This window comes from Ascidia mentula, chromosome 4, assembly GCF_947561715.1.
Source record: "Ascidia mentula chromosome 4, kaAscMent1.1, whole genome shotgun sequence".
NCBI lineage: Eukaryota > Metazoa > Chordata > Ascidiacea > Phlebobranchia > Ascidiidae > Ascidia > Ascidia mentula.
Window position 1 is genome coordinate 5133959 of NC_138569.1, and position 11670 is coordinate 5145628.

The following is an 11670-nucleotide window of genomic DNA, read 5'->3' on the forward strand; positions in this document are numbered from 1 at the left end:
CATATATTTTCTCTTATTAGGCAATATTGCATTACATGTAGGTTTCTGGTAAAATGGGAGCATGTTTAAGCAGAGCTCCCCCTGGTAAGTTGTCGTATAATTCCCGAAAAACCTCGTTAAATAACGTGATTTTTTTAGAGCAACAACGTGACCTAGTAGCAAACAACGTTGATTACAATTCTCAGTTTCGTTATTGCGTAAGTACAATTTCCTGTGAGCTTGTTCGTTCAAAGACAAACATTGCTTTGAAGCTACAAAGTTGTGTAACGGACTGTATGCTGATTACAAACGATTTTTTTCACTTCAAATATATGACGTAGAAAAAGCATCAACAGTATTTCGCAACTCAAGAAAAACTAACAGCTGTTATTGTTAGGCAGCTTTTAGGCAGAATTGGAGTTTAACTAAAATCTTTTGTTGGCAGGACAATGAAATCAAAACATCGCACTACACGGCGTACAACTTTATATTCCTAAACCTCTTTGAACAGTTTCATCGCGTTGTAAATATTTATTTTGTTGTTCTTTTGTTACTGCAAGTAAGTGAATGTGACTAGATTTAGTTTTTTTTAGTAAATATTATAACTTCTATTTTCAGTTTATTCCATATATCACGTCGTTAAACCCAATTACAACGCTTATTCCGATACTGATCGTTCTTTCAATCACCGCAATCAAAGATGCTGTCGACGACGTGGTAAGAGAACTTTTGTGAAACCTATGGCCTTATGATCCAAGAATGACTATGCAAATGAAAACCGCTGTCGGTATACAGCAGGGTCGTTTTGTATGATAAAAATTTAGCCCAAACAATTTTCCCTGTACCTATCCTAGCACTCATTTTAACCATGCAAGTGTTTGCCCCTGTCATGACATCAGCGAAACAATTCCCATGTTGTATTTCCTGCCTTTTCAAAATGATTAACATGACGTAACAGTGATAATGCTTTTGTACACAGCACAGGCACAAAAGTGACAAAGAAGTTAACAACAGGAAATCACTTAAGGTTCAATCCGATAAGTAAGTGAGGTAGTTGTACATGTAGCTGTCTTGGAGTACGTAGACTTTATCATGTGATCAATACATTTTGAGTAAATATTTGACCCAACAACGCTTAAAGGTCGGTACGAAGCGATCGGCTAAACAGGCTCTGCCAAGAAATCATTAACCGACATGGGCAAAAACTACTTTCTCCAGGCTGCTATATTTAGCAAATATATAAGAATCGCATTTTACGTAATGAGCTAATAGCCGTTATTTTCACAGATTGGTGAAAGTGAAATGGATGGATCTCGAAGTTGGTGACGTAGTGAAGATTAACAACAACCAACACATCCCAGTATTATTGCTTGATACATGCAGTTGCTCTCAGTAACTTAACAAATTTATTGCAGGCTGATTTGCTTTTGCTGTCAAGTAGCGAGGAACACAACGTTGTTTACATTGAAACTGCTGACCTTGACGGGTAAGCAATCAATTGTTGTTTTGTCATAACGGCGTGCGTAATGCATTGTGTTGGTAAATATAGCGAGACGAACCTGAAAGTGAGGCAAGCTCTACCTGTTACTGGTGATTTGGGCGACGACATCCAGCTCCTTAATTCATTCAATGGTAATTTATATGACTTATAGGCTATAATTGGTAGTAATTCTTGTTTTTGTCATGTAATGTGCTATAACAGTGTCTCTTAATCGGGTGAATGATTTTTTTTCGGTGGTGAATAAAAAACGTTGCACAGGAAGAGGTCGCACGATTTCTCATGAAATAAAAGGCAGTTTTTGATATTGAACGAAATGCCACAAACCTTAGTAAGGGGCAAAAAACGTTAAAAACACTGCGTGTCGTTCAGCTTTTGCCTTTGCTTAATATACCGCTTATCTAAAACTGCTTATTCCTATCCAGGCAAAGTTCTGTGCGAGGCACCCAACAATCTATTGCACAAATTCACCGGTAACTTGGAGTGGAAAGGCGATACGACATCCATTGACAACGAGAAGATTTTACTGAGAGGTTGCAATCTCAGGAACACGTCCTGGTGCTTCGGTGTCGTTATTTTTGCCGGACCCGACACTAAACTCATGCAGAATTCCGGTGAGCTAATATTTTCAGTATGTACCACACGCATAAACTTGATTTAATAAACATCACATTTTTGTGGTGAAAAACGATAATAATAACCTTTGCAATACATGTTTGAGTGGAAAATAAAATAAACGTTAACAGTATTATTATTGATTTCTGTTTTTTTATATCATTCTACAGGCCGAAGAATGTTGAAAAGAACACGCATCGAACGGTTTATGAACACACTAGTTTGGGGGGTAAGACTACTTGATCACCTTTCTTCAAACCATATAGTGTAAAACGCAGGTAGATTTATTGCGATTATTCAATTGTTTTTAGATTTTTCTAACTCTCATCTTATTCTCGACTTTCGCTGCCATCTGGAACAGCGTCTGGGAACGGGTCGAAGGTTACGTAAGTTGTGACCGATAGTCGGTGTTACCTCGAATTTACGCCTATTTGCTCTGGACAGAAATTTCAGCTCTACCTACCATGGGAGAGTTACGCACCCAACCCGAACATGTCGGGATTCTTGATGTTCTGGTCCAATCTAATTCTACTCAACACGCTTGTGCCTATATCTCTATACGTGAGGTTGGTGTTTTATGTAAAGCAGTTTCAACAGCATGACAAATCGTCGGTATTTTTAACTTCAGTATGGAGTTCATTCGACTTGGCCAGAGCTTCTTCATTGACTGGGATAGGCAGCTTTATTACGCGAAGAAAAATCTTCCAGCTGTTGCTCGAACTACAACACTTAACGAAGTAGGCAAAAATATTACCCTTTCATAAACGTCCTTATGTGTTCCATATGCTCTCGCATGACGCGGCGCAATAGCACCAATGCCTGTAGGCCCTTACTTGGCGAACACTGCCATCGTATATTAATCATCAGGTTCACTGGCATCGCAGCCAAGGATGGTAGTCAACCTATTAAATCCTAAATACCCTTTTGAATTTCATGCCAAACGTTGGTGCAAAAGTGTATATTGTTCATTCAAGAGAGATGGATATACTCGCGTGGTTGCATTATTATGTTTTTTTAAAGGAACTCGGTCAAGTGAGTTACATATTTTCGGACAAAACTGGCACCCTGACGCAGAACGTGATGAAGTTCGACAAATGCTCAATTGGCGGCAAAAGATATGGTGATTCATCTGAGGTACTAAACATGTCATCTCTTGCTAAACAAACCTAAGTTGTTGGTGGAAGCTATATGGCTATTTTAGGATTTTGTGAACTAACGCTATCAAAGTTATTTAATGCTTTAAAGACTACAACCATCCAGTAAGTAGATGCAAAACTTCCCATGTGAATACGTTGATCGATTCCCCATACTTCCGCTGTACTAACGGTGCCGACGTTCAAGCAAATTTCACCAGTGGATGTCGGCTAGCTTCCATTATTTATTGTAGTTACAGAAAAATATCCTGGCACAAAATCGTACAAACAATTTCCTCACATAAGATTTCCAATACTTGTACAGGAAGCGGTTCCAGTCGATCTAACAAACAATAAATATGCGGAACGATCGTTCAAATTCTACGACCAACGTCTCGTCGATGACATCAACAGTGGTGACATCACTTGCGAGAAGTTTTTACGGCTCTTAGCCCTGTGTCATACGGTTATGATCGAACAAACCGACAACGGTGAGCAAATAGGACCCTAAGTTTTTTGTGTAGTAAAGCAGTTGGGTTGAAAAGACTTGACAATCTATATTGGGGCCGAAGGCTGAAACGTATTGCTTTTATTCACATTGTGCACATAAGCTGTGTTTTTTGTGAATTTTCTAACGTCATTTAGTGTGTAAATATATCATGCTCGTTTTAGCTGTCTTAATTTATTTCAGACACACTTATCTACCGCGCCCAGTCGCCCGACGAGGCTGCGTTGGTTTCTGCTGCAAGAAATTTCGGATTTGTTTTCAAGTCGAGAACGTTCGATACCATAACTGTTATCGAACAAGGTAACACTATTTCCTGTGTTTTAGGAAGAACGAATCAATAAATCATGTTTTCTGGTGATGCTGATAGTATACGACAAACGGTTGTGATGTGGTGTTGTGTCTTTAGGGGAAACGAAACATTTCGAATCTTTACTAAAAGATAATAAAGATACTTAATGTTTTTTTGATAAATAGGTTCCAATGTTTTTTGAAAGAAATTGCGAAACCAACGTAACATTATAGCCCCAAACACTCAACAAAGTAATTGTAAGCCAATATTGAATAATTTTCACAAATATTTGGCATAAAATTGTATCATACTCAGCCTGCATGGGATTTAATTCCAGATTTTCCATCATAACACAGATATGTTGTAACGCATTCCCCACTTCCTTTCAGACAAGCCAGTGACGTACAAAGTATTGGCAGTTCTGGAATTCAACAATGTTAGGAAGAGAATGTCAGTGATCGTACGCGACCAAAATGGTACGAAACAGTCACTTTCAATTTATTGTTTTCCGCCCAGCACCTTACACCTTGCATGTTTTTTTTTTTGTTTTTTTTTTATTATTATTGCAACAACTACAACAACGACAGAGAAAAGAGAAACAAAACACGAGCTCAAGAAACATACGCTAATACACACATCAACATTAAATTACAAAGTATTCCATTTCATTTTAAATTCATTCACTTTATTAGTTCTTAAAGCAGTTTTTTTTTCTGCTGCTCTAACTTGCTGTACTTGCCGTCGAAACATAGTAAAACAGGGTTGCACTTTGGCCACTTTACATTTGTAAATACAAAATCTTGCTATTAATAAAATTAAATTGATTAGTTTTTCCCGGTTCGTACTTCCATTTTCTGTACCAAAAAGTTTGAGTTGATCGGTGATAACAATTTTTTCCATTAATTTGGCATCTAGCCAATTACACCTTGCATGTTGCTGTGTTGTCCACAAGGCGTATAGCACACAACGACACCAACACGACAAGGAATATACGAAAATTAGTATTGACCGATATTTGTGGGGTTTACAAAAACAAACCTTTTAGATGATGTTATAATGCCATCTTTTTTACCACACCGGGGTTCGAACCGGTGTTATCCTGGTCACGACTACCGATGAGTTGCAGCTACAAACCATTAGTCATTCATATAGCATTAATGGGGAAGGTTTTTACGAAAGTCATTTTGCGCAAGAATATTTATGCGTTGTTTTAGTCTTCAAACATCCACCTTATTGTTATTTTGTCAACACGCACCCCAGATAAACGGATTTTAAATTTCGAGATCTTGATTTTCTGGAAAGGTCTCTCACCATAATATTTTGCGAATTGCACATCTATGCTGTGTTTTTTTTTATCGTTTTGGTTGGCAAAGTAGTGTTCCTAATGTATACAAGTTATAAACAAATGCTTTGTGGTGTTTGACTTTCTCAGGCAAATTGTTACTTCTGTGCAAGGGAGCTGATTCGGTAATTTACGAACGACTTGCCACCGAGACTGAAACGAAAGTAAAATTGAAAACCAGCAAACATCTGAACGTGAGTACAACGATAAACTTCTGCGGTTTTAAACCCCTGTAGTTCTCAACCTTTTTGTACTTCCGGTCAAGTTTAAAAAAACTTTTACGAGCCGGTGAATTAGTATTATTTAAAAATGTGATCAAATTACCATGTTAACAAAAATTTTATATTGAAAAATTATGCACTTCGCGCCAAATCCATTTAATATGAAAATGACATTTATTGGGAAGTGGTAAAAAAACCCGGCGGTTCAAAAACACTGCTTTAATCGTAACTTAAAAGTTTCTTAACTTGTTACTGTCAGAGTTTCGCGGGCGAAGGATTGCGGACGCTTTGTCTGGCGATGAAGGAGTTGAACGAGGAGGACTTTAAGGTTTGGAACGAGGCGTATCAGGTGGCGCGAACCTCCCTGGAGGACAGAGAAGACAAACTGGACGCAGTTTACGAAGAAATCGAGAGAGACATGGAATTGCTCGGTGCAACCGCCATTGAGGATAAACTTCAGGTTTGTTTATTATAATGGAACACTTTTTGTGTCTTTTAGTTCACATGGTTGTTGTGCATTATCTACGACTATGCATAATGCATAGAACACACGTGACAATGATTTTATACCAAATAACAGTAACCGGTTCCCAAACTCTTAAAATTCACCGTACTTGCCACGTAGCGTAGATCTATTCAGAGAGATCTTGTTCCAAATTCTGACTTTTAAAGTGAAATAATACCGAGTAGGATTTCAGGTAATTTACAGTCTTCAGTAGAATAAGACAGACTCTTTGCTTCCATTGTGAAACTCTTACGCGACAACTGTAACGGTGCATCAGGACGCACAGATTTGGAAACCACTATATACAAACTTTGTGTTAAAACATTACTTTTTAGGATGGAGTCCCGGAGACGATAGCGAACTTAAAGAGGGCCAATATCAAGATTTGGGTTTTGACTGGCGATAAACAAGAAACCGCGATCAACATCGGTTACTCGTGTAACATGCTCAACGACAGCATGAAGAGGATATTCACAATAACGGGATACAGTGCAGAGGAGGTAGATACAAGAAAAAAATTTCATTGTTGTACTTCTAAAACAAAATGGATGCGAATACCATAAAAACAAACAATTTGTTTCGATACTTTATTATAGACATGTGGTGGTTGTAAGGTAATTCAAACTTATATTATCCTAAATACCATTTTCATGCCCTTCTTTGAAGGACGACAGGCGCAGTTTTACTGATCAGTAACACAAAGAGAGCCAAAAAGATTATCTTGCTGTATCATAATATTTCTATTATGTTTAGTTTCAGAAAAACCGTTCTTCTTGCGATAAAATCTTCGTTAATTTACATGCAAATAGGACGAAATGATATCAACACTGAAATTTGTTTTTTACCAGGTGGAAGATGAAATCGACAAAGCACTCCAAGCTATTGACGACCAATGGAAACAAGGAGAGGGCAATGTAAATAATGCCTTTCTGGATGACAATCAACTAGTAAGCGACAGCGGTGCACGAATGCCGTTGTTCAGAAATGATCTCAAATCGAATGAAATCAATTCGTCTAATTTGCGTGACCATCAACGGTTTTAATATTTCAATTAATTTTTCTAGCACAATTGCATGTTGGAACTGGAGTGATTGTAGTACGTTCAACATCGTATACCGTCCTCCCTTTGAGCTTAATTGCGTTTTATTGTCGTACTGAAACATTTAACTCAGTACAAACACGACTTAACATTTTTATGACGTTATAAATCCATTCAATTGCCTGTTGAAATAGAACTCCAATAACTCTCGAAAATATTTCGAGCAAAATCAAAAACCATTTTGATATTATTGTTTTATTTGGATGGTACGAAACAGTCACTTTTAATTCATATTATTGTTTTATTTGGGTATTGACCTGCTTTTATGCTCTGCAAAAGAAATTATGATAATTCACCAAAGACCAAAAGTGGATGTGTCGCATTTCAATCATGACCGCCCAAGCATGGTTATGTTCATTGATTTGTTCTAATTGCATGTCAATACACGTTTTTAGCAGCCGATTATACCACAGAACAACAAAGTGGGAACGGAACGACCGCCAACAAGAAGTCAACGCGGAAACCATCAGAGCTTTGGCCTTGTTATCAATGGCCACAGTCTTGTAAGTCTTTGACATGTAGAATAGGAAAAAAATAAGATCTGTTTGGAATCAATTTAATCTACTACTACCGAACGACCAACGACAGGGGTGTCGAAACTCATTGAGTGCGGTTCGTCTTATTTGCCAAAATAGATTTTTTGTGCATCGTGCAACACTACATTACAACAGTAGTGCAATCGATATTATCATTTGTATTTTATTTCCCATCACCGCGATTTTTAAGTCACGTTAGGACGTAATAGCATTCACAACTTGTTAAACCTCTAGATCAGTGTTTCTTAACCTTTTTTGGATCACGAACCCCTACAACATTCTTCAAAAAGCTATGGACCCCTTTGCAAGGAACACATTGCAAATGTCGAAATTAGGTTTTAATCAAAGGCGGTTTTGCAATTGCTCAAACTATTCGAGGTGCATGTTAGGCTGCCGTTGTGGCCTGATCAAGTGGAAACGTGACCAGCGAAACCTTATGGACAGAGGAAAATACGTGGATTTTGGGGATAATTGTATTTCGTTTCATGCACCCCTTAATGTATCTTCTCGGACCTCTTGGGGGTTCATGGACCCCAGGTTAAGAACCCCTGCTCTAGATGGTTGCTTTGAAAAATTATTTTCCATTCATAATGCAAGGGTAGAACTATCAAGCAAGCTAGCATGGCGCGGACCACAAAAACAGAGCATCCGGGCCGCCAGATTTGGCACCTCTGTCTTATGATATTTGCCTAAACTCTTATTGTGTGGATGCAGCTATTTGCATAAGCTACGATATTTGTACATCGTTTTTGAAATAAAGCCTTAATCAACATAAATCAGACACGACTACGTTTGCAATTGTACGACGCGTGAAACGGAATGAATTAGTATCGCAAGCGGATGAATACTTTTTTCATCCCCGATTTTTATTCTTGCCGTAACGCATGTCCAATTGGTACAGGTTTATGCATTGGACAAAGATCTCCAGTTGCAGTTTCTTGATCTTGCTTCGCGATGCTCCGCAGTGATTTGCTGCAGGGCCACGCCGTTACAGAAAGCAAAGGTTGTTGAACTTGTGAAAGAAAACAAGAAAGCAATCACCCTTGCTATTGGGGACGGCGCCAATGACGTCAGCATGATTAAAGGTTCGTCACAAATATATACACTGGGAGGTGGTAAAATTGGCTTAAAAGTGTCCAAACTTCAAAGCATATGATTTCTATTACAGCGGCGCATATCGGGGTTGGAATAAGTGGGGAAGAAGGTACTCAGGCGGTGCTCTCATCCGATTTCTCGTTTGGTCAGTTCCGGTAAGTTTTTCGGGCGTTGTCATCTTTGTGCTTGTCCTGGATGTGTGAAAAACATTTGGACTTCATTGTATCGGAGATAATTTAATTTACACCGTTAAATAACGCCTAAAAAGGAGTCATTTTCATACATGTAAGTTATGTATTGTCTTTTAAATGCTGTGTGTTTTGCTTTAGGTTTCTGGAGCGGCTGCTTTTGGTGCACGGGAGATGGTCGTACATGAGGATGGCAAAGTTCCTCGGCTACTTTTTCTACAAAAACTTCGCCTTTACCCTGGTTCACTTTTGGTACGGTTTCTTCAATGGCTTCACAGGCCAGGTATAATCTTAAAAAATTGCCTGTTAAAATCATTGCCAAACACAATAAACCTTGATTGTTCAACGAAAAGAGGGCTATTTGTGGTATGAAAAGAGAGTCTTCGCGAAATTTTAATCGTGTTGCTTTTTCTTGATTTCCGAAATATTTCCATTAAATTATTTTGTATTTTCGTAGTCGGCCTACGATGATTGGTTCGTAGCATGTTACAACACTATATATACGGCAACCCCGGTCCTTGTGCTTGCCATCATTGATCAGGTTGGTCACAACTTTAGGACCATGATTTGGAATAACTATGTTGTATTACGATAGAGAAATCTACTATAGGTATATTACTAAAGAAAACTTGCGTATTCGTTTGTCGTTCGATTTCAAACTTTGGGCAAGATTCGTTTGTACCACTATAGGAGGTGTAGGGTAATTCCAATGGTTTTGACGAAATCCCTTCTTATGTTTTACAGGACGTGGACGAACAAACGTGCATTGAGCTGCCTGAACTCTACACGCCGGGACAACGGAACGAGCTTTTTAATAAAAAGATTCTGTTCGCTAGGTATTAGCCTGAAATTATTCTTACTAACTTCTATAGTTGTATACTAATTTGGTATCAGACACTGGCAGGCAAATATATGTAAAATAAACTCCATGGACAAAGAAACCTGCTTATGCCCACTGCTCTTTCAAGTGTGCTGATGCGGGCACAAAAAAACGCACTGTTGTAAACATATATTTTTGTGATGACGTTGAATATAGTATAGGGCCTATAAAAATAAAAAACCCATCATTCAGGCATTAAAATATGTACTTTCAAAAGCTCTCAGCACTCTCATCTACATGCGTTGGGCTAAATATTTTACTTCAATTTTCTACAGTTTGTTTCGTGGATTTCTCACAAGCTTGGTTCTATTTTTCATCCCATACGGAGCGTTAATGGACACAGGTGGCAGCTTTGGTCTGGGTATGAATGACCAGCAGACCATGGCCACCACCATCGGAACATTCACAATCTTCGTCGTCACTTTACAGGTCAGAAAATATTGCCGAGTTTACGATGTTTGTTGTATATTACAGTTTTCGATCAATATTTTGGTATTTTTTGTCACGAGTGAACAATAATCCCAAGGCAAAATGTATTTGGCAACAAAATGTCGTTACAGATTGCACTGGACACATCCTACTGGACTGGATTAAACCACTTCTTCACTTGGGGCAGCATCGCTGTCGTGTTTCCCTTTACCTTTGCCTTCTGCAGTGACGGATTGTACAATCTTATCACGTCTCAATTTCCTTTTGTTGGTAAAATATCTGAAATGATTTCGGCAGAATTTGGCCTCATTTCATGTTGGGTTGAACATTTAAGACAATTTGGTCCTGTCAATAGCGTGTGTTCTGTTTGTCATATTGAACGAATTCCATGCTCACTTTACAGTGAATCCTGTAATCAGAATATTTTCTGTAATATTCGCTTTTGTGGTTAATCATTATAATAGAAATGCGTGCCACTACAAAGTGTTACCATCTACAGGTTCGGCGGTCAATGCGTATTTGCAACCGACGGTGTGGTTCGCCCTTGTGTTGACCTGTGCCATCTGCCTTCTCCCGGTTGTTTTCATGCGCTATGTGCGTTCCTTGCTGTGGCCCAGCACCGTAGACACAGTAAGGTGTATTCTGGCTTTTTGCTTTCGCCTGTGATTGGCTTGGCTTTTTGGCGCACCAGCGCATCAATATGTAAGAATTTCTTCACATTTTGCTTTACACAGATTATCAGCGAACAGGAAAAACTAAACCGCGTAAAACGGCAAAATTCGAAAGGCTCAAGTTATGGTACAACATCAACACCGTTGACAAACAAGACGACCGGTTTATGACGCAACAATTGCTGCTACGCCGGCTGATTCGAGAACTTATGACGCTGGATTTTTTCTTTTGCATTAGTTGCTGCACCAATGGCCTCTTTAAATGCATTGTTGTTTCACGCCAAGAGAATGTATAAATTATAATTTCCGACATTTGGCTGCAGTTTGTAATGGATAAATGTCACATAAAATTCGATACTATAACATTGTTTAATTTTGTTCGTGTTGTGTTTAAAAGCCACCTCTTACTGCGTTTCCTTGTGAAGCGGTTGTTTGTCGATAATCCTATGCAATAGGTGGAACATATCCTACGTAGATTGCAATTCAACTGACCGAAAATAGTTGTATGTATTCAATGTACACTGTAGCATCTTGCGTCCGTCAGATGCTTCGCCGTGCTCTTGTTGTGTGCAGCATTCATTGCACTTAAGGCGAATCTTTATTCTTGTCGTCACTTAATTTCGAAAAAGTATTAATAAACCCATGTGTTTAATTTCCGCTGTTATAAAATCAAGTGGCAAGT

At 38.6% G+C, this 11670-nt stretch overlaps 1 protein-coding gene across 1 annotated transcript; it reads left to right on the forward strand.

Moving 5' to 3' along the window:
• The first annotated feature begins 20 nt into the window (after positions 1-20).
• Positions 21-11624, forward strand: LOC145897603 (phospholipid-transporting ATPase ID-like). Its single transcript, XM_082985963.1, has 31 exons — positions 21-84; positions 139-197; positions 425-538; positions 598-696; positions 959-1020; positions 1267-1339; positions 1395-1465; positions 1529-1611; positions 1903-2091; positions 2263-2321; positions 2404-2478; positions 2537-2658; positions 2721-2829; positions 3113-3226; positions 3551-3716; positions 3917-4033; positions 4412-4498; positions 5455-5558; positions 5845-6045; positions 6426-6590; positions 6939-7037; positions 7585-7692; positions 8627-8810; positions 8894-8975; positions 9150-9291; positions 9466-9549; positions 9753-9844; positions 10164-10317; positions 10449-10587; positions 10817-10947; positions 11052-11624. Exons 1-31 carry the CDS (start codon positions 54-56, stop codon positions 11157-11159), a joined length of 3423 nt encoding a protein of 1140 aa, XP_082842089.1. The 5' UTR covers positions 21-53; the 3' UTR covers positions 11160-11624.
• The last annotated feature ends 46 nt before the right edge of the window (positions 11625-11670 follow it).